This window comes from Talpa occidentalis, unplaced genomic scaffold (assembly GCF_014898055.3).
Source record: "Talpa occidentalis isolate TD23 unplaced genomic scaffold, MPIMG_talOcc4v2.1, whole genome shotgun sequence".
Classification (NCBI taxonomy): Eukaryota; Metazoa; Chordata; class Mammalia; order Eulipotyphla; family Talpidae; genus Talpa; species Talpa occidentalis.
The window spans coordinates 53069766-53093525 of record NW_026555331.1 but is presented as its reverse complement, the minus strand read 5'-3'; the positions used below and the strand labels follow the sequence as shown (position 1 = coordinate 53093525).

At 38.8% G+C, this 23760-nt stretch overlaps 1 protein-coding gene across 1 annotated transcript in view; it reads right to left on the bottom strand.

The window, feature by feature from the left end:
• SLCO5A1 (solute carrier organic anion transporter family member 5A1) overlaps positions 1-23760 on the bottom strand; it is a 138907-nt gene that overhangs the window by 74502 nt on the left and 40645 nt on the right. The window contains exons 2-3 of the mRNA XM_037505563.2: positions 6114-6246; positions 18-238 (exon numbers count right to left, since the gene is read on the bottom strand). Of these exons, the coding sequence (XP_037361460.2) occupies positions 18-238; positions 6114-6246 (354 nt within the window). The remainder of the gene's footprint in view (positions 1-17; positions 239-6113; positions 6247-23760) is intronic.

The window sequence follows — 23760 nt, the reverse complement described above, 5'->3', positions numbered from 1 at the left end:
CAAAAGGTATCCTTTACCTCTGACATCCTTTCCAAATCCCATAGAAGAAACTTTTTTGTCCACTGGTTCGTTATTGTTTGATTTCTCCTTCATAACATCATCGTCATCACTAACAACTTCGACAGAAAATTTTTTCTTTTTCTTTTTCTTGTGTCGAGGCGGAAGCTTTTTTGGAAAAGTAAACATTGGGAATATCACAAGAAACATTGCAATGGCACAAAGGAGGAATCCACTCCACCTAAAAAAAATCAGGAAATGTGAATGGCATTTATGGCTTTTGTAATACATGTGAGAAAAAACTAGCAAAGCAGAAGTTTGTGGTGATAAATTTCTCCAGAGAAAACTTTTACCATGATCAGTTGCAAAGTAAATAGCAAGTTGGATAAGCTTATCCAACTTCAGTAATCTATTGAGAATTTCACTCCAGTATTTTTGAGCACGTATGTTATTTCTGTTAATCGATATTGTTAGTCCTCCTACAATGTGCATTTTATAAAAAGATAGCTCACAAATTTAATAGAAAATAATTTAGTCTTTATAGCATGCTTTATGTATTGTTACAGACATATTTTTCTTAAAAGAAAACCATTGATATCTCATGTAAAATATACTTCAGACTAATGATGGCATTCAAATATTTTCCTTCAAGGAATTACGGATGTATTGGCTCCTTTGACGTGGTGATTTACAAGAAGTATCTATTTAGCCTAAGTCCAGTTTCTAGCACAGAGCTCCAAAAACCCCTGAAATTCTGAAGTGTAAAAGTGTCCTTTGCTATGTTAATGAAATGAATTTGGATAAGTCCCTATTTTTTTATTATTGATTAAACTTTTTTACTTTCTTACATTGTTGTTCATTTTTGTACAATATTTAATTTCTCTCCTGAGGTGTCATCCCCATAAATGTTCTACCACCACATCACCCATGAACCATCACCATAGTCCCTTGTGTTCTTCCCTCTCTTTCCCTTGGTGTATGCTTCAGATCTATAGTTTGGCTGCAAGTTTTGTTGAGAAGCCCCTACTTAACCCTAAAATGGAGGCTGATTGCCTGGGAAGCCAACTTTATGAGTAGGGAATGGAAGTTTCAGCCCTACCCCAACCGACCTGGAGGCAAAGTGTGTTCAATCTCCAAAAGTTGTTGATTTAAGCAGCAGATTTAAGTTGAATTGTAGGAACCCCAACTGGTATCAGAGAATTACCTGATGTGGGGGAGAAACCCACACATTGTCACGGTGGCCAGAATCACCAGCGCCTCTTACTAGCATTCACAATCCTTTACCAAGCACAAGGGCTATCAAAGATATTTACACTTGATCCTTGCTTCAGGAACATATAATGTAGTTGTAATACAGCTAAACATACAAAAAATAATCCCCAAGAAATGCCAAGAATGTATACAATTGAGTGATAGATTGTGTAGTATATATAGACTATAAATGTTATAAAAGTTCGGTGGGAAAATCAAGACATGTCTGAGAACTTGGTAGGAGATGTAGAACATTGTTTTCTAGAAGTGAGATTCTGTTTCTCAGCTCCTCTGAAGTGGCCATGCTCTGAAGACCCAAGAGCACATACCCAGTGGAACTCAAATTCTAGTTCTGCATTAGAGCCATGGGTTAAAGACAGGAACTTCTTGCTGCCTATTCCACAAGGGCAATTTCTTAGTGCTCTTAAATCATTTTTCAGCAAATAGAGAACTTGTTCCTACCTAACAGGTTGTCATTTCCATAGTAGAATTGCTCCACTTCAAACTTTCTTTAAAGCGTCCACATTCGTAAATGCTTGTATTTTGTCTTCTATGTTAACATGGTCCCATCACTTGTGACAGGAACACAAGCAGATTTAAGCATTAATGTCAAATTCAAGTCAGTAAGAATATAGATCAATTTCATAGTGATAATTCATTTTTTAAAAATAGTGCTTCTATTAAAGTGCTATTATGAGCTGCTAGAGGTCACAGTTTAGCTAAAAGAATGATTCTTAGAACCAGGCATTAATAACCCATTATGTTAATTTCAAAGATATTTAAAGCAATATCAAATAAAAAGATTTTTGAACAATCATAAAATAGCTTTATTTTGAGAAAATTGCTCAGGGCAGACTTTGAGAAATCTCAATTATACAGAATGTAATCATGAACCCAGTGCCTGAAACAAATTAGGTGCTCAAAAAAATTTCCTGAATAAATAACTTGAATGAGATAGGTTTTAAAAATTAAAGTCATCTGTCTGTAAGAGGCATAGCTATTATAGTATCTGGCCTCTTTCATACTTGGCCACTTATAAGGTTTTCACTAATCTAACCCTTTCTTTTGGGAAACTGTGTTCAAGTCCCCTGAGCTCTTTCAGTTCCCTAGGCCTCTCAAGAGGGAGTTCCTTACCTCCCTTTTTTCCAGAACAGGGCAGGCAGCATTTGTGTAAGGGATGGTTTTTTGAACTGTGACTTTGACAGACCAAGTTTTTAATCCCACATTTTACTAGCTCTAATATCCTAGGGAAACTATTTCACTTTCTAAACTGTCTTTTCATCTGAAAGAAGAGAATAATAAATGTTTTTCAGGATCATTCTAATTGATAAGACTATATATATATATAAATAAGATATATTGATAAGACTATTATATATATATATATATATATATATAGAACCTAATAAAATACAGCAAAATCAGCAATCAATTCATGGTAACTAGTTTTGTGCATTTATGATCTGCACTCAGGCCCCATCCAGAGATATTGCTTAAAATTATATGTAAGGGGCCTCCCTGGTGGCACAAGGGGTTGAGACACAACCTATGAGGCTATCCACAGCCACTGCAGCACGAGTTCGATCCCTGGCCAAGGAAGTGACCCACATGGTGCAGCAGACCTTTCCTGACTCCACCTGCTCCCCTCATCAGTGTATTTCAGCCAATCTGCCTGTTCTGTTCCCCACTCTGTCTCTGGTGTATCCTCTCACCCCCCACACCTCTGACCTGTACCACAGTTCTCCTATGCATAAATAAATAAGTCTTTAAAAAAATTAATCTAAAAAAAATTATATGTAAATATTAAAGATACCCTGGTAATAACCCAAAGTGAAAGCAAATAACAGGAAAAGGGAAGGAATTAAGCAAATAAGCAAAAAGTAAAAAGTTCAGATCATTGCAAAGCAGAACAAACCAGCCCACATAACTTCAATGGTCTCCAGTAATGATATAGGCATATGACATAATGATGGCACCAAGAGACCCCCAAAGAGAAGCTGAGAAAGATAACAAGTTATGAGCTGTTGTTCCATACAAGATACAGCAGTAAGAGCTAAAATTAAAAATTCAGGGTATCTAACTACCTTTCATGAATCTGATCTCAAACTATTCACTAAGTATGTGGGGGAAGGGGAATTGTTAGTTATTGCCAAGACCTCTGCCTTGGACTTAGCTTCTTATCCCAGCTTCATTGACTTGAGACTTTGGGCAAGGAATTCAAAACACTGAGCATCAGTTTTCTCATCTGCAAAATGGGCATATTCGTGACTATAGGTATTTGCCATAAAGTTTACATGAAAATGTTTTTAAAAGCTCTTAGTGTGATGATTGACAGATAGTAAGCATCTGATAAATATTAGTGATAAATATGAATTATTCATCCATTCATTCCTTTGCCTTTTCAATATGTTTATTGAAAAACCTATATTTACTGGTAGGCATCATATAAAATAACATCGTATCAAGTAACTAGTTTTTGGTCAAGCCTGTTTCAAATAGCACCAGTCATTAAACAGCATTCATTTTTATTATTTTTTTTAAAGATTTATTTATTTATGCATACAAGAGCTGGGGCTCAGGCCAGAGATATGGGGGGCGGGGCAGTGAGAGGACTCATCAGAGAGAGTGGGGAACAGAACAGGCAGATTGAAATATACTGCTGAGGGGAGCAGTGAGTGAGTCAGGAAAGATCTGCTGCTGCACCATGTGGGTAGCTCCTTGGCTGTGGATCGAACTCGTGCTGCAGTGGCTTAACCTCTGCACCACCAGGGAGACCCAACAGCATTCATTTTTAAAGAGACCCCTATTATATATTTCTATATTGATTAATTTTATCATTCGTAGAGCTAATATTGAGTAATTAAAATGAGTTGAACTACCTGAACATTGGTTAAATTTAAAGAACTGAATAGTAGCTAACATCTATGTGGCAAGAACTATACATAGACTAATTTATTCCTTACAGCCCTATGAAGCAGGTACTATATAATTACTTCTACTTTATGGGTTTAAATGGGTTTGAATTTTTTTTAAAAAAAAGTGAACAAAGAGACTCTAAGTAACTTCCCCAAGGTCACACAGCTATTAAGTGGCAGAGTGGAAATTGCTACCAGTTGGATTGCTGTCTACTAGAAAGCTTTTTAAAGACAGCATAAAAGCACTTGTAAGTCTAAGGTTACTGGCTTCCTCCTCCTTCCTGCCTCTGAATTGGTCCTCCTTGCCTTTTTCTGTCCCTCTACCATGCTCTTCTCATCAACATCTATATAGAACACAGACCATATAATGGATGTCACAAATATATTTTAGTTTTCTGAAAATTAAAGAAAGTCCTTCCTCTGACTTATTTCAGGATGGCAAAGAAAACAATAGTAGAAACCAAAAGTTCAGTATTGGTCAATAACTTAAAACTCCTGTGTTATTCCCCTAATACTAAGAAAGGAGTTGCTTCCTTTTCGGGATTTTAAAATTCCACTAGGTCAGGCTCCTCTAGATCTTAGTATTTCCACCTTCAAAGAGCATATCTTACAAAGAGTGATCTATAACTTAATATTTACTAACTGCTTTGAAAATAGTATCAAGAGTATTACCACATACCTCATAGTTATGAGTTTATTATTTCATAATGAAATACAAGTACTCTAAGAAACTCTTTAGAAAGCAATTACTTGACATTAAATTCTAATACCAAATTATTCTTTTTATAAAATGAAAATTTCTTATTAGCACATGCATATTACTAATCCATGTTAAATGAATCTGGGATGCCAATAATTTCCATTAGTGCTTGCAGTCACTAAGAAAAAAAAATTATATTCAAGTTGAGAATCACAAAGAACTCAAACACAGTGCTGGCTATTTGGATAAATAACATAACACCCAAAATTAGAGTTCTCATTATTTATTTAGCAAGACAATTAGGTGCCGGCAGATGACAGAGCAGCTAAATCTCTAGCACCCATAGAGAAACAGTTACCAAGTGATAAGATTCACTAAGAGCATGACAATGGAAAAGCAGGGCTAGAGTTCTGGGCAGTGGGGGAAGGCTGACAAAGCAGAAACACAAATATAAGAAGGAAATGGAAAAAAATCATTTTATAATAGAAAAACTCATTTTATAATGGAAAAAATCATTTTGTAAAGACAGAAAAGATGATGAAAGCTATGATTAAAATACACAGGAAGGTCCTGACTCCATCACATTGTCCTTCTTCTCCAGTCTGCTATAAAGGAAACAACCCTAAAGGGTATGGATTAAGTTGATGTTCCCAAACTGGCTGTATTAATTTCCTCTGGCTGCTAAAACAAATGATCACACCAAGGTTTAAAACAACACAAATTTATTATCTGATACTTCTGCAGGTCAGAAGTTGAAAATGGGTTGGCAGGACTGCATTCCTTTTGGTGACTCTTGGGGAAGAACCCATTTCCTGGCTTTTCCTAGCTCCCAGAGTCCACTGGCAGTCCTCCGCCCACGGTGCCATCTAAGCAGATCACGCCAACCTCTGTTTTAATCATCATTTCTCCTTGTCTTACCCTGACTCTCCTGACTCCCTCTTTCCCTTATAAGGACTCCTGAGACTATACTGAGCCATCCAGGTCATCCAGGATAATCTCCTCATCTCAAGATCCTTAGCTTAATCACATCCTCAAAGTCCCTTTACCATCTAAGGTAAAATATTCCTAGGTCCTGGAATTAGATCATAGATATCTTAAACATTGTTATTCTGCCTACCACCACTTCTTAGGTGTCGATTAGCTTTGTTTCATCTTCCCATTGGGGAAAATTTTATCTTAACTACAATGACACTATGAGTTAATTATCAATAATAATACATGAAATGAAAAATTTAGTAAACAAGACTTACCAGTTTCCGATGAAACGAGGGTCATTCTGATCAAGGTGAACAGGATTTCTGGGGTCAACATAAAAACCAATAAGAAGACCACCTAATAAATATCCCACTGCAGGACCAAGTGCTCCCATGACATACATGATGGCTGAGAAGACAGAAGGGGAAATGTGAAATATAACAACATTTCATTAGTTGTCTAAATTTAGTCAGACCATGCATGAGCCACATTTTAACCCAATTTGAGACTTTCAAAAACAGAGAACTTTAGATATTGGGTCTATGTATATTGATATTTGGATTGGCAACAAACGGCCCTTATTTAATTATTATTATCCTCTTAAAACATTAAAATCATTGGGCCTCCCTGGTGGCACAAGGGATTAAGACACAACCTATGAAGCTCGCCACAGCCACTGCAGCACAAGTTCAATCCCCAGCCAGGGAGTTACCCACATGGTGTAGCAGATCCCTCCTGATTCGCCTGCTGCTCCCTTCAGCAGTGTATCTCAGTCAATCTTCCTGTTCTGTTCCCCACTCTGTCTCTGGTAAATCCTCTCACCCCCTCTGCACCTGGGCCTGTACCCCAGTTCTTACATGTATAAATAAATAAATCTTTAAAAAAATTAGAATCATCTGGAGAAACTTTTGGTTGCTTTTGTTTCATTGTTTAATATAAGTTCTCAGACCACACCCCAGACCCAATAAATTATAAAATTCTGATTTATCAGACCCCACCTCATTAATGAGGCAGTCACCAGGTAACCAAGAGATCAAAGGAAGTCTCAAGATAGGAAGAAAAGAAAAGAGTAGATGTCATTTACACAGCTGGGAGATTCTAACAGTTAAGGGAACTCAATGCCAGATTTTCCCTTGAAGCTGGATGTTTGCGTGGACTGGAAAAACTGGTGCCCTCAGATCACTAGTATTTTTCAAGTTACCACTTTAGAATCAAAAAATTTCTCACAATGCATTTGACTTATTGGTAGCTGAGGAATCTCAGTTAAAAATCACTAAACCTCCTCAAATGGCCTGAATCAGAAGGTCCAAATGAAAAGCACCAATCCACAGCAGAATTAAAAAATAATAGAACACATGTCTGAAGCAGGGGTGAGGTGGGGTCTTACTGTTAGTAGATCAGAAAGGTTGTACTTTCACCAAAAAAATTTGGTCATCAACATGAACTTATAGCAAAAAAACAAACAAAACAAATTTGCTGTCATTCCTTTATATTGATTTTACTCCTGTGATTTAAAATTTTAAAAAAATAATATTTTGCTGATTTTTAAATTTTAAGGTAAGATGTGAAATTCTTAGAAAGTCATAGAAAAATCTAGCCACACTACACACCAACTATTTTTCGTGTTGTTGAAATTCAGTTATTTGGAGACATCAATACACACTCTTAAAGTACTCCTGTGTGCTAGGCCTGAGAACAAACTCTTGATACATGTCTTTTATTTCTATCACTATCACCTGCATTCAAATCACTGAGTAAATAAGTGGGTTACTGATTTCTTTCAATAGTGCTTATTTACCAGGAAGCAAAGTGGAATAATCAGAATAGCTACACCTTACTTTATCATCTACACCTAAATAAACAGACTAATCTTGTACCTTCTGTTACTTGTAACTACAGACAGTAATTTAACACCTGCTCTCAATTTTCACACTATTCCAAAAAGAAAAAGTGCAGTGTTTATTTTACAGAATCATCTGCTTGTAACAATAAGACATTTAGGTTCTTCAACTTCTCCATCTGTGTTTGGAAATGGAGAATAAAGGCACAGCCTCAAGTAATGGGTTTTCTTTTGAAATCATGCTTTTAATAAAATAAAATTAGAACTTTGATAAATATCTTAACTTCTCTGTCTATAGCCTAAAACAGAACTCAAGAATAGAAAGTACTTTTCCAGTTCCAGGTATTCCCATATGCATGTGAGGATAAAATTTATGTTTACACCTTCAGGCGAACCAGCACCATTTACAACTTAAAACTGTAATGAGGCCAAAATGTGACATGAATCATCTTCCCAAAATAGTTCTTCTGGCATGAAAGAGACTGTCTTACAAACACAGACAGGGAAGAGGGTATTTCCGCCATACTGTTTATGCCCGCGGCACTTGAGAACAGAATCTCAGAGCGCCAAGAAGCATTGTGCAGCATGCAAGCTGGCAGGACCTCGCAATTATCCAGTGAATGGAAAGCCAATTAGATAACTACTTTATGAAATGTAGATGTAGACTTTTTAAAATTCAGCTATATAATCAGGGAATTTTAAAATGTAGCAAACACTTATAATTCCTTCGGAATAATTAACAGAAAAATATATATGCATATTTATACACTATGCAATACTATATATGGCAACTATACCATATATAAATATATTAAAATATGTGAATAAGTATAAATATATGTCAGTGAACTTGTTATATAACTTAGCCCCATTTAGAAAATAATTCAGTCTGGCTATTCAGTTAACATTTATTATTTGATTATCCAATGGCACTTTTTTATTTTAATTTTTTTTTATATATAAATTTTACATCATTCTTCCTCTTTGTACAATGCATGTTTTCTCCTCTCAGGCAAAATTCCCACCACCAATTCACCCGTGTACCATCACCATAGTCCCTTGTGTAAGAACACATTCCCTCCCCTGTTTTCATCCCTTTCCCTCTCCCTCCCTTGCAGAGTGTCTCTGATTAATAGCTGCCTGTTAGTTTTATTTTTTAATTTATCATAATTACTTTTTCCCTGGTCTCTTATTTGGTTCTCCTACATTGCTCCTATAAGTAAAACCATCCGGTATTTTTCTTTTTCCTTCTGGCTTATTTCACTGAGCATGATCCCTTCCAGCTCCATCCATGTTGCTGCGAATGACATTAGTTTATCTTTTTTTGATTGCTGAACAGTATTCTGTTGTGTATATATACCACATCTTCTTGATCCAGTCATCTAATTTGGGGCATTTGGGTTGTTTCCAAGTCTTACCTATTGTAAATAGTGCTGCAATAAACATAGGGGTGCAGGCATCCTTTTGAATTAATGTTTTTGTGTCCTTTGGATAGATTCCTAAGAGTGGGACTGCTGGGTCATATGGAAGCTCCTCCAATGGCACTCTTCTAGAACTTATTAGAAGAGCCAATTGTTGAAGCAAACCCATACCACTCACTCTCCTGATCAAAACTTCCCAGTCACCCTCAATGCCTGAAGAAAAAATTTAATTTGCTCTACCTGGAGTTCTGGAATGGGAACCTGAAAACCTACTGCTCAGCACTCTCCACAGAGAGAAGCTCAGAACAAGCCTGGGAGAGCTACCTCCCTTCCCCTCAGACCTCATGGTGCTCCTCAGTCTTTCTACCTGTCTGAATATTACCCCTTCTTCAGGACCCACCCACATCCAGCAGAGTGACCTGTATCCTCAAGGTTCTTGAGACTATATACTGTCTATTCCAGCAGACTCCACACTTTTTCATCTTGTATCTCTATGAGTGGAAACTCTTAGTATTTACCCACAGTGTGCTTCTGAATATAAATAATGCATATAAATAATGCTGGTTGTTCCATCAAATCATATCCCATATCTAGCTCCTTCTCTGTGCCTCTACTCTGCCTCAGGCCATCACTGTCACTCATCTGAAAAACTACTATAGACTTTTCAACTGGTATACCTGCTTCTGCCCTTACTTTCCTACAGTGTATTTTCAACACAGCAGCTTTAATGATCTTCTAGAAACATGAGCCAGATCATGTCATTTTTTGTTCACACCCTCCAATGGTGTCCCATTTTACTCACAGGAAAAGCCAAAGTCCTTTTACATATTTGTACACACATCCCTTATTATCACTCCACTTCACCTCCTATCCCTCTTCTTATCTACTAGACTGGTCATACCACCCTCCTCTTTGTTCTTAACCTCCCATACCTCCTCTTACATACCCATCTCATGGTATTAGCACTTGTTCTATGTGCAGGTATGCATGTGCACACATGTGCATGTGTATATGTGTGCATGTCCATGTGCATGTATGTAGCATTCTTCCTCATAGGTCATCCTTTACATCCTACAGGTAGTTATTCACACAGTTCCTTCTCACTGAAGCCTTATCCAGCCATCCTACCTAAACCTTGAACACTTTCACCAACTCCGCCTACCCTTTCTTTGCTTTATTTTTCTCCTTAGCATACACTGTCATCAAACATATTTCCTTTGTGCATTTTGACCAGTCCTCCCCAACTGGAACATAAGGTCTGCAAAAGCAGGAATTCTTGTCAGTGATGTTCACTGCTGTGTTCTTTCCCATGACACATTACTTCATCACTCTCATCCGGTCAATGAACGTTCTACTGTCATTAACAATAGGCGATGTCAGTGATGAACCTCTTCTTTGGTGTATATCATTTCAATGACAGTAGACATCAATCCATATTTCACTCGATAATTTTATCTGTTGGGATTGTGTCTCATTAGAGCGCATCAGACCTTCGTTGGTTTCTTTCATGATAAAGAGCTTGTACTGGCCGTTCAGGCTGTTCTACAAATTAGTAATAGAAATAGAAATTCCAGCTTTTTCTTTCTAAATTGCATGGATTGTCTCACATACCCATGCCCAACTTCCCTTTGAAAGAACACTGGACCATTCAATTCAGTTGAGAGTAAATATGCCCTGCTCTTTATTTCTACTTCCCCAATTATTTCTGTCTTATTTTTAGATGTAGCTCTTCATCTTTGACAGCAGACGCCATATCATATATAGCACGATGCAGTCTTTGAGGCACAGATTCTAAACTCCTGGATTCAAATCCCTGCTTCAAGCCTTGCTAATTGTATGCCCTTTAACAAGTTACTTAACCTGAGACTTTTTCCTCAATTGAGATGGTAAAATATTTACTCATAGAGTTGTTATCATCATTAAGTGAGTTAATTCCTGTAAAGGATGTGGAAAGCCTAGCACATAGTAACAGCATAAGCACATGCTGACTTAGTTGTTAATATTTTATATTTACTGATGCACATGGTTTAATGTTTGGGCATAAGGGCCATTCAGGAAGACTGATTACATATGGGTTGATTATGTATTTCTATTAACCATGTCTTTTATTTTCTGTATTCTGATACGTTGTATAGCAGCAGGAAGACATAGGACAGGATCTCTGATTCCATGCAGACAGGTGAAGGAGAGTGTTCTGGAGGCCTCGGTGGCTTTTGCAGGCTTTTATTGGGATTTACCAGGTGCACAGCAGGCAGGGGTGCTGGGGGGCCAGAAGACTGGCAGGCCTGCCAGCCCCCAGCAAGTCTTCTCTCTCCCTGGACATTCTCTCGTGGCCTTTGCTTCTCTGCTTGTTCTCTTCCTGCTACTCTTTCTCTCTGCTAGCATCTTCATGACACTGCCCTTATAAACCCAGTCTTAGTCCAGGTGTACCCACCTTCGTATGCCCACACCCTACTCCAGGTGCCCACCATCAGGCATGCATTCAGGACCGCAGGGATCCATCATCAATCCTAATGGGGGGAGGTCAGAAAAACCTGACAATCATTTACCCTACAGTTGACATCTGGGTCCTTGCTGACTTGGAGGGACTGCCCCTCCCAGTATTAGCCAACTCCTGGAGATGGTGAACAACTCACCTGAACTGAGAGTGAACTTTTCAAGTGCAAATCAGCCTATCAAGAGCCTACACCAACCACCTTTTTATTAACCTCATACTCAATGCCACTGTCTACCTGCCCTAATCACCCCACAACCGGTACCAAACAACTCAGGACAGCCTTCATACACCAGAGCCTGCAAAAATTATTCAGAGAAGCCAGTTCTACTCCTACCAACCCTGCCAACCCATTCGTCCCTGGGGCAGCACAATAAAGGCTCTTGCTCACAATTCCTCACCCTCTCTGCCTGTTACTCATCCTGTGCTTCCTCATGGGACCCTCCATGACATGTGTGCCCCTTCTTCTTGGCAATTGTAACAAACTATCTTCTCAATGGCAATTGTCTTCTAATTTGTTGACCTCACCAAATCTCAAATTTTCTATTAATGCACTATTTTAGAAAAATATCACAAAGAATTTCTTCACCCTTCTTCCTAACCCAAGTCTCTGGCTTCTGTTATGTCTGAATCTGCTTCCTTCCTGGAAAGACATGTCTTGCTCATTAGTTTGCCCATCACTTGCTCATTACAGATTCAGATAGTGAAACACCCGAAGTCATCTCTCTCATACTTGCTGCTCTTGCTATCTCGCATTGCTCATCTAACATTTCTATCCTCACCTGACCCCTAGCCTGTCTCCTGTAACGCTGGCCATTATTTCTGCCCTGATTATACTTTCATATAGAGTCCACACAGAGTCTCTGCTTTCTATATGCAGCTGCATGGTCACTCCCTATTATTTTCCCCAGAATGTTGTATTTATCACTTGATTTACAGCTGGCTCTACAGCCCACATGTGTTGTACATCCAGTCTTGTAAAACCCAGATCCTCGTGGACCTCCTCTGACCTAGGGAAACCACAGGAATGTCTTTCCTTGAAAGACACTAGTAATACTGTAGTTGTAAAGGATTGTGTACTATTTCAAATGTGTAATACAGTATTAATTATAGTCATCAGGCTGTACAATCCATTCCATTCTTCTTAAATTACTTTTCAACTATTCTGTGATCATTTGTGCTTTTTACATTAAAGCATATTAATTTCTATTTTTGATCACATTTCTCGTCACATTTTTAACATTTCCCCTACAGACTGATCATGATGTATCTCTCCTATATCTAAACTATTTTAGCTTTTGGTCTTTATATTTAAATGTATTTTATCTTTTTAAAATATTTTCATTGGCGTTTTAATTAACTTTCAAGTATTTCTTTTAAATTATTTTTTATCTTCTATTCCTCACACCTTAGGTTTGCTTACTTAGTCCAGTTTACATTAGTCTAATTCTTTTAACTCTCTTGATTTTAGACTTCAAACTTTGTATTGCCTCTCAATTGTCCCTTACTTTTAGTATTTAGCAGCTTCTCTTTCTTTTTGTATTCTTCTGATATCTTTTTTTAACAGCATTTTTTCACTATGATTGTCTCTTACATTTTCCTTATTTTGTGATCAGTTTTGGCCCATTTGAAGCTGGGCCTGCCCTCCTATCACACCTGGGCCTATCTCCCTGCTATCTCTGTAGTCACTTCTTTAAAAAAAAAAAAAAAAAAAAAAATTTATTGGGCCTCCCCGGTGGTGCAGCGGTTGAGTGCTGGGCTGCGAGGCTGCCAGCTGCCTCCTCTGCAGTGCCAGTTCGATCCCCAGCTGTGCCGGCGAGGGGCCCACATGACGAGACAGACCCTCCAAGGTCCCACATGGAGCGCAGGCCTCTCCTGCTGTGCCCGCTGCTCCCCTCAGCAGTGTGTTTCATCAGTCTGCCTGATCTGCTCCCCGCTCTGGCTCTCGAGAATTCTTTCACCCTCCCGCGCCTCTGACTGTACTCAGTGCTTGTATAAATAAATAAATAAATCTTTATTATTATTATTATTATTATTATTTATTTATTTATACAAAAACTGGGGTATAGGCCAGAGGTGCGGGAGGGTGAGAGAATTCACCAGAGACAGAGCCGGGAGTAGAACAGGCAGACGGACCGAAGACACTGCTGAGGGGAGCAGCAGGCGAGTCAGGAGAGGTCTGCAGCACCATGTGGGTTGCTCCCTCGCCAGTCAGAAATCGAACCTGCACTGCAGAAGCTGAGGGCAGCTTCACAGCGCTGAGCTCAGCCCACTGCGCTACTGGGGAGGCCCCGTAGTCACTTCTTTATCCAAACTGAGTGCATGTCCAGTGGTTCAGGGTCATAGAAGGTCTCAAATTTCACTTTGCGGGCAGAGTAGATTAGTTGGACTCTCACATCACCTAGCAATGAGAAAATATGACTTTTGCATCCAAGGTCTCCAGTAAATAAGCGCTGACTCTAAGACACCCAGGTCCAAAGTGTGAAACTGACAAGCCAGCAGGCTCCTCATGCACCACCAGACTCACCCGGGAGAGTCCTCTGGGTGAAACTGCCCAGTCGCTACTGAAGAGAAGATAGAACATCACTCTGCAACACTCACCTGCACCTACTTCACCCATTGTTGAGACTGACATTTCCATTCCATTTCCATTTCACAAAAGTCCAATGTGGATTATTGGAGATTTTCTCAAATTGAGCTGTTTCATGGGGAGAGAGGAAGCCAGGGGAACAGATCTGAACTGTAAAGAGTCTATACTGGGTAACTCAACCCAATCCTGAATCACAAGAAATGATTCTAGAACTCCCACAGTGACCAACCAGCCAGCCAACCATGAGCCTCATCAGACGTGTAAAACCAAGGGGCTCAATCAAAGCTAGCAAAGATCTTAATATTACAGATGACCATATAGTCAGCTCCTTCTTGACGTCATACCACAAATGGTTGAGTACGGCTCCACAATGTCAGGTCAGAAGGCACTCACTCATCTAAGTGATATCAGATCCATAGGACAAGGAGCAGGCATTGCAAAAGTAAATAAGATTGATGCACAGTCCTCCAAAAGAAAACCTCTCCCTAGTTAGGTTTCCAGAGTTATAGTCTCTTAGTAACTGGCCTGGATTTGCTTTGCCCTCACTTGCACTTGGAGTCTAATTTATCCTCTGCTTCCAAGTTGCCTCCCACCTCCCACTTCTAACCACCCTGTCCGTTGCTCCCCCATGTGCCCTCTGGCACTGGACCCACTTTCTCTGCTGCCCCAGGTGGCACTGAATGCTGCTGGGAAGTGTTGCTGAGAGGGGTTTAGGTTACAGAATCACTTAAGCTCAGTCTCAGAACATAGGATTACACCCAGACAGTCCCGCAGACAAAAGTTTTGTGTACGTGCCTAGATCCTCATATGACTAATAAACCCCATCTGGGACATAGTGATAGGAGGTCACCCTCTTGAGTATGTTTGGTGACACAGCCACTGCAGATAGCAAGAGGACATGAAAAGCAATCCACACTCCACTGCGCTATCTCAGCAGTGACACCAATTCACATTAAACTTGCATCATTTCTTGAAAACTAGCCAAGGAGCTTCACAGTACCCAAGGGCCAGATCTAAAAGAAATATTTTCTTGCTCATTCTGTCCACTTGCAAGCACAGATAGACAAAAGACCTTTGATCTTGGTTACTTTGAATAGCAAATTTTATTTCTTTTTAGTGATTCAGTTATTTTGACAGAGGCCTGACAGCATAAGAACAGCTGCCAAAGCAGTCAGGGAATGGTCTATCACTTTGCTAAAGCATCCAGGGGACATCTTAGGTCACAAAAGGAAAGGGAAGAGGTTTAACTATCTCAGTGTGTGATGGTTGTTTTAAATTCACACCTTCCTTTTGAAATACCTTTATTTAAAATACCTTGTATCTTAAAAAGGAACACAAATGCACAAATTGGAGTAACCAGCTACATGTAATTAATTTCTTGGGTATGGGAGGAAGGGTTTTAAAACATCAAATTGGCCACTTGTCAATGACTATCATCTATAAATATAATCCAATCCTCACAAAAGACCACAAGGACAGCTACCAAGAAAGTAAGGGGGAAATTAGGTCAATTTTTTTTGTTTAAAGCTCTATTAGAAGTTAAGAACAGTTTCCTTTAGAATACAAACAGAAAAGGCATCAGCAAATAATCAAAATATTAATGAACCCACGAAAAACTAGCTTCACTTTATCAAAGAACTAGAAGTTGTGAACAATAAGATGCCATAACTAAATAACTAGGAAAAAATGAAATATCACAGTGCTCAGTGCAGATATAATATCAGTGAACTAGTTAAGCTCATCCATCGCTGATACATTTGTGCATTGGCTACAAGCTTACGGACAGTAATTCACTATAGGTATCATGATGACCTTTATCACTGCATTCTGTATACAGAAAAACAGAAACATTGATAATAGTATTTAGTAACCACATTTTGAGATATAATGCAACTAATCATTTTAACATTTACGTTTGTTTTTTTCTATTTATTGATTTATTTTATTAATGAAGTATCATTCCTTGTTAATACTTTGACAATATAGGATTTCTCCCCTCAGGTGTGGTCACCATAGCTCTCCCACCACCAGATTATCCATATTCATCCACCATAGTCCATTGTGGCCTCTGCCCTTCCCCAACCTTCCTTCTCATTTCTCTCCCTCACCTTTCCCTCCTTTCTTGGATGGCTTAGATCGATAGTCAGTTTTAATGTTTTAAAGATTGGTTTCAAAGTTAGTCTTTTTCTAATTCTTGGTTTGGTTTCTCTATATTCCACATATAAGTGACACTATCTGGTACTTATCTCTCTCCTTCTGTCTTTTTTCACTTAGCTTATTACCTTCTAGCTCCATCCATGTTGCTGCAAATGACATGAGTTTATCTTTTTTGATTGCTGAGTAGTATTCCATGATGTACAAATACTACATCTACTTGATCCACTCATCTGTTCTGGGCCATTTATGTTGTTTGTGTATTTTGGCTATTGTAAATAGTGCTGCAGTAAACACAGAGTTGCAGTTTTCCCTATGAATTAGCATCTTTGTACTCTTTGGGTAGAACCTAGGGAAAAATTAAATGTCCACTAGGAGGTGCATAGATAAGCAAATTGTAGTACATTCATACAAAGGAATATTATTTAATAATGCAAAGCAATGAACCATTGATACACACTAGAACATGTATAAATCTCAAAATAGTTATTCTGAGTGAAAAAAATCAGACATAAAAGATTACATACTGTATGATTCAATTTAAAATTCTAGAAAATGCAAACTAATCAGACTAGTAAAAAAAAATCTGTTGTGACCCAAGGGCCGGTGGGGTAAGCAAAAGGGAAGGATTGCAAAGAGGCTCAAGGAACTTTTTGGCAATGTTGGCTATGTTCACAGTCTTGATTGCAGTGATAGTTCATGGGGATCTATGTAGATGCCAAACCTTATCCAATGATACACCTTAATTATGTTCATTTTGTTTATGATAATTTGGGGGAGGGGAAGTGGAATATTCTAAAATTAAGTTCTGGTGATGTTTGCACAACTTTTCAAATTTACTAAAGACCATAGAATTACACACTTTGAGTGGGTAAATTTTAAGATATATAAATTACGCCTCCAAAAGTCATTTTTTAAAAGACTAGAGAGAAATAAACCAGGTATTAAAACTTGTTAGCTCGGGTAGTGACATTACAATGAGTAATTGTAATTTTTTAGTATTTTCTTTATGTCTTTTTGTTTATCCTGATTAGATCTAACAGCACCTTCTAAAAAGGCTGTGATGAGATGCTGTGAGCACTGAGTAAAGCTCCAATGGAGGAGTATTTGTAAAGCAATCCTCCAATTTTTCTTAAGATAGATCTCCCCAATACTTCATGATGACTTCTCACAACCTAAACTGCTGTAAAAATTAGGGGTCAGAAAACTACTGGCCAAATCCAGCGAGGAAAGTTTCACTGGGACAGAGTCACTTGCATTTACTTATAAATTGTGTGTGACACCTCAGTAGCAGAGTTGAGAGGTTGCTGTAAAGACTGTACAGCCCTCAGACTGAAATATTTACTATCTGTACCTTTACAGGAAGAGTTTGCCAACCTTTGTATATACTAATGACAGTCATTGTTTATTCTGTTTCAAGTATCAACTACATGTTTGCATATGCTATTCTTTTTATTTTTTTAATAATCATCTATTTATGCATACAAGAACTGGGGTGTCTCTACCTCTAAGTTATTTCTAATTATATAAGCTATGATTTTAATCACAGAGATATGGGTTAAGTTTTTGTTTAGATGTGTATCTGGAAAAACCACGTCTCTTTAAATGTTTTATTTTTAACAAGTCATCCATATGGATTAAAAATTATAAATGTAGGGCCTCCCTGGTGGCTCAAGGGGTTAAGACGCAACCTATGAGGCAATCTGCAGCCACTGCAACATGGGTTCAATCCCCGGCCAGCGAGGTGACCCACATGGTGCAGCAGACCTCTCCTATCTCACCTGCTGCTCCCCTCAGCAGTGTATTTCAGTCAGTCTGCCTGTTCTGTTCCCCACTCTGTCTCTGGTGAATCCTCTCACTCCCTGCACCTCTGGCCTGTACCCCAGTTCTTGTATGCATAAATAAATAAATCTTAAAAAATAAATAAATAGGGCCTCCCGGTGGCGCAACGGTTGAGCACTGGGTTGCGAAGCTGCCCGCAGCCTCTGCAGCGCTGGTTCGATCCCCGGCTGCTCCCCGGCCACCATTGGAGGGTCCCACATGGCGTGCAGACCTCTCCTGCCACCCGCTGCTCCCCTCAGCAGTGTACTTCGGTCCTTCTGTCTGCTCTGATCCCCGCTCTGGCTCTGGTGAATTTTCTCACTCTCCCGCACTTCTGACTATACCCAGTGCTTGTATAAATAAATAAATAAATCTAAAAAATAAAATAAAATACATAAAATACATAAAATAAATAAATAAAAAATAAAAACTATAAATGTAAAAGGACAGCTATATTAAAAAAGAAATTCCTGGGCCTCCCCGGTGGCACAGCGGTTGAGCGCTGGGTTGCAAGGCTGCCAGCAGCCTCTACAGCACCAGTTCAATCCCCGGTTGCTGGGTGAGGGTCCCACATGGCGCGCAGGCCTCTCCTGCCGCCCGTTGCTCCCCTCAGCAGTGTACTTGGGTCCTTCTGCCTGCTCTGCTCCCCACTCTGGCTCTGGTGAATTCTCTCACCCTCCCTCGCCTCTGACTATACCCAGTGCTTGTACAAATAAATAAATAAATCTTAAAAAAAAAAGAAATTCCTTTATAAAATCAATTTTTCAGCGTCAATAATTTCTTAGATTCATTTTATGAGAGAATAAATCCCAAGTAATACTTCACTTGAACTGTAATTCACAGTGAAATAAAATATCATATATAATATTTATTAAGATATGAAACTATAGTAAGCATTTTATGCCTTTTTGCTATTCAACACTAACAAATTTATGGGAGGGGGGAGAATATATCATTCCATATTTACAAATGAGAAAGCCATATATCTGTGAGGTTAAAGAGCTTAGCAATTGGAAGAATGGCAGGACCAAAATTAGAATATGGCCTGATCAGAAACCAAAATGGATAGTCTCTCTATGTAGGGACACAAGCTTCAAAATACAGAAATGGTAACAAAAGTTTAATTAGAAGTAGTACATAGCCTTTACTATTTAAGAAATTAATCCACAAGGGCTAAGAAATCAAAATATTCTTGGAACTGTTAGTAGCAAGAATCTTAAAAGAATCTGAAACAAGGGCCTCCCTGGTGGCGCAGCGGTTGAGCGCTGGGTTGCAAAGCTGCCCGCAGCCTCTGCAGCACCGGTTTGGGTTTGATCCCCGGCTGCTCCCAGGCCCCTGGAGGAGGGTCCCACATGGCACGCAGACCTCTCCTGCCGCCCGCTGCTCCCCTCAGCAGTGTACTTCAGTCCTTCTGCCTGCTCTGCTCCCCGCTCTGGCTCTGGTGGATTCTCTCACCCTCCCGTGCTTCTGACTGTACCCAGTGCATGTATAAATAAATAAACAAATAAAACTTAAAAAAAAAAAAAAGAATCTGAAACGAAAAAGAAGCTCATTATTTAGATTCCCATCTCGTTTCATCAGTAATTGGTTGCCATAAGGATGGCAGAGAAATGTACATTATCTGAAAAACACATTCCAAATATGTTGTATGACATTTACTTCAGTGATTATAGTGAAGACTCAGAAGAGTGTACCAGCTGTTAAAAGCAGATTAAATTTATCTCCTGGGAAAGGTAAGTCACTACTAAGAACCAGGCAAGCAGTCACAGTTATGATACAATTCCAGTTTATTTTTCAGTCACTAGAAGACACCTAATTTCCATAAGAAAGGTTCAAGTCTAGAGAAATATTTAGGCACAAATGAAATAAATTTCTGTGCAAATGTCCCCATAATCATCACCATGGTCATCCACTGAAATTTATATATATTCTAATAATAAACAATTTTTATGGCACCTTCAATATTGTCTCCTTATGTTCCCCCATCAGTCCACAGGAATTAGTACAGAAAGACAACTTACTGTAGAGCACACTGTAAAATTTGTTCTTGCATTTAAAGACAGGTTAGTCATTAAAGTCTATAGTCACTGGCAGAACTACTCCGAAAAGACATAGGGCCTTTATTATATTTAACATATTCTGCTAAAAGACTTCATATGCATTGTCTCATTTAATCATACAGCAACCTTTAAGGTAGCTACAATTATTGTCTAATTTTTTAAAGATTTATTTTATCTATTTATGCATACAAGAACTAGGGTGTAGATCAGAGGTGTGGGGGGTTGAGAGGATTCAACAGAGACAGAATGGGGAGTAGAGGATGTTCATGAAAAAGGAGCCCTCATTGGCTTCCCCTGGTGGCGCAGCGGTTGAGTGCTGGGCTGCGAAGCTGCCCGCAGCCTCTGCAGCATCAGTTCGATCTCTGGCCGCCTGCGAGGGTCCCACATGGCACGACAGACCTCTCCTGCCGCGCCAGCTGCTCCCCTCAGCAGTGTGCTTCGTGGGTCTGTCTGTTCTGTTCCCCGCTCTGGTTCTGGTGAATTCTCTCACCCTCCCGTGCTTCTTATAAATAAATAAATAAATCTTAAAAAAAAAAAAAAAAATGGAAGAAGACAACAAATACTTCAGTGCCTCCTGTATGCTTTTTAAACACCATCGTTAGTTCTCCCAACAAAAACACTTAAAGGATAACTTCAATTAGTTCCGACTTTATAGGAGCTGGGCCTTTGAAATGGTAAAGAATACACGGAAGTCACAAAACCAGTCAACGGTAGACTCAAATCCAAGTCTGCCTGACTCCAAAAAGCAAACACTTACATCACAGTGTCACATGCCCTCTCATGTGATTTAAATGAAATCACAGTTTACACCCAACATATATCAAATATCAAACCATCATTACTGCTCTCCTCACAGAAAGATATTAACTTATGCAACAACAAATAATTCATAAGAAATCTCAACATGAAGACAGAATCATTAAAAGGAAAATTCTGGGGCCTCCCTGATGGCGCAAGGGGTTGAGACGCAACCTATGAACGCTGACCACAGCCACTGCAGCACGAGTTCAATCCCCATCCAGGGAGCAACCCACATGGTGCAGCAGACCCCTCCTGACTCACCTGCTGCTCCCCTCAGCAGTGTATTTCAGTCAGTCTGTCTGTTCTGTTCCCCACTCTGTCTCAGGTGAATCCTTTCAACCCCCGCACCTCTGGTCTGTACCCCCGTTCTTGTATGCATAAATAAATAAATCTTTAAAAAAAAAGAAAATTCTGGATTGTCATACTATAATTTTCAGAGCAAAATTGTCTTAGAAGTGTGTTCATGAATTTACTGTGTCAAATTTTCAAATTTACTCATATACTTTATCAACTTCTCAAGGACATTTCTAAAGTAATCTCACAACTTACAGAGCATTAATTCTGAGAACTCTGACTAAAGGTAATATAGCTGTATTGCAATATTTAATAGTTCAAAATGGAAAGTTAATATACTTCCAAAAATACCAAAGAAACTAGTATATAAAAATGTCAGCTGTGGTCATAAAAAATGCTTTTAGTTCTGATTCTCTCATGCTCTTTTTAAGAGTTCTGCATTTTATATCAGGGATGGTTTGAGTAAAAGAAACATGTGATATGAGGCAACTCTTTCTACCTTAGTTCCTACTCAATAACACAGATTTACCACTATCTCATAATTCCCAGGGCCAATTCAATCTGTATAGTTTTCAACTATACCCAGGAACTTTCACCAGTAGGCAAATATATTGAAGGGGAAAAACCCAAACACCAAGAGAATTCTAAGCTGTGCCAAGCAGACGTCAGTGTTTAAATTACATTTGATTAATATCATACACAAGTTTTCATAAGTGCAATGCATCTTTGCAGCTTAACTAATTAGACAATGCTATTAGACAATGCTAACTAATTAGACAATGCTATTAATTAGTAAGAAATCTTAGAAACAGACAGCTATTGATTCTCCTCAAAAAAGTAAACTCTTTTTATGATCTAGCAAACACATACACATACATAAACACATGCACAAACCAAAAAACAAAGAACTGAAGAACTAAATTTCATATTTGCTAATCTGGATAATCTCAAAATGTCATCTAAAAGCATTTAGATAACTGAGGGAAAATAATGTTAATGTAAAATATTTAGGGAAAGGTCAGAATTAATACTGTGATTACTTAAATATCCTAAAAAAAAAAATTAAGTAAAAGGCTTGGTAGCCTTGTCAAGTAAATCACTACTCCAAGAGAATAGTTAGTTAAATATCCAATTCCTTGACTATATATGAGCTTGGAAAAATGAGTGAAGATGCATTAAAGTTGTTAGTAGAATGAATATGCAAGGTTGCCTCCAAGGGAGGAGTGGAAATCACTTCGCATCCCAGGGTTGAGCAGGTCTCCACCAAGGATGTATCTTTTTGTTTTGTTTTTTGTTTTTTTTTAGGGATATATTTTTATTTTTTTTATTTAAATTTTATTTTTATATTCCCCATACAATTGCAACCCCCTTATTTTGACCCCATCCCTCCTTTCCCCACACCCTGCCCCCCATAGAGTATCTCTGGTTCTAGTTGTTTGTTGATTTTGATTTTTACTTTCTTATAGTTATTCTTTTTCCTGGTCCCTTATTTAAGTTTTCTAGATTCCTCCTATGAGTGAGACAATCCGGTATTTTTCTTTTTCTTTCTGGCTTATTTCGCTGAGCATGATCCCTTCCAGCGCTATCCATGTTGCTGCAAATTGCATGTATTTATCTTTTTTGAATGCTGAGTAATATTCCATGGTGTATATGTACCACATCTTCTTGACCGGGCGTGCAGGGGAGCGCGTCCCCTGCACCAGCGTTTTGCAGCAGGGACCTTTCTTGCTGGAGACTGTGTGAACCCAGCAGAAGGCTCACCGAGGAGACAGAGCAGGGACCTTTCTTTGCTGGAGACTTGTGAACCCAGCAGAAGTTCCCCAGAGGAGCCAGTGGTGAGCTGGGAAGGTCGCCCAAGATGCCGGCCAGTACCAGCCACACAGTGTCACAAGGAATACGGCAAATTAGAAAACAGGCAGTAGGGAGTAGAAAAACCACATGCAACCCAGCAACTCCTCAGCAAAAAAGCACACCACAAAAAGAAAACCATCTACCAGATTGCAACGACAGTAACCTGGAAGAACTTCTGAGCCTTCCAGATAGAGAATTTAAAATTGCTGTGATTAAAAAACTGACAGAAGTCATAAAGGAAAACAATAATAAGGGGAAAATAATTAATGACCAGAAGAATGAAATTGAGTCCCTAAAGAGGGAAGTAAAAGAAATGCAGGAGATCAAAGAATTAATGGAAGAACTAAAGAATTCTGGGAAAAGCAATGAAAGTAGAATAGATGAAATGGAAGAACGAATAAGTACTCTTGAAGACACAGAAATAAAAAGAACCAAAACAGAAAAGGAAAGAGAAGTACGAAGGAAAAAGAATGAAGAAAGACTTCGGGAACTATCTGACTCCATGAGGAAAGGAAATATAAGAGTTATAGGAATCCCAGAAGGAGAGGAGAGAGATGTAGGAACAGAGAAAATATTCAAAGAGATAATTGAAGAGA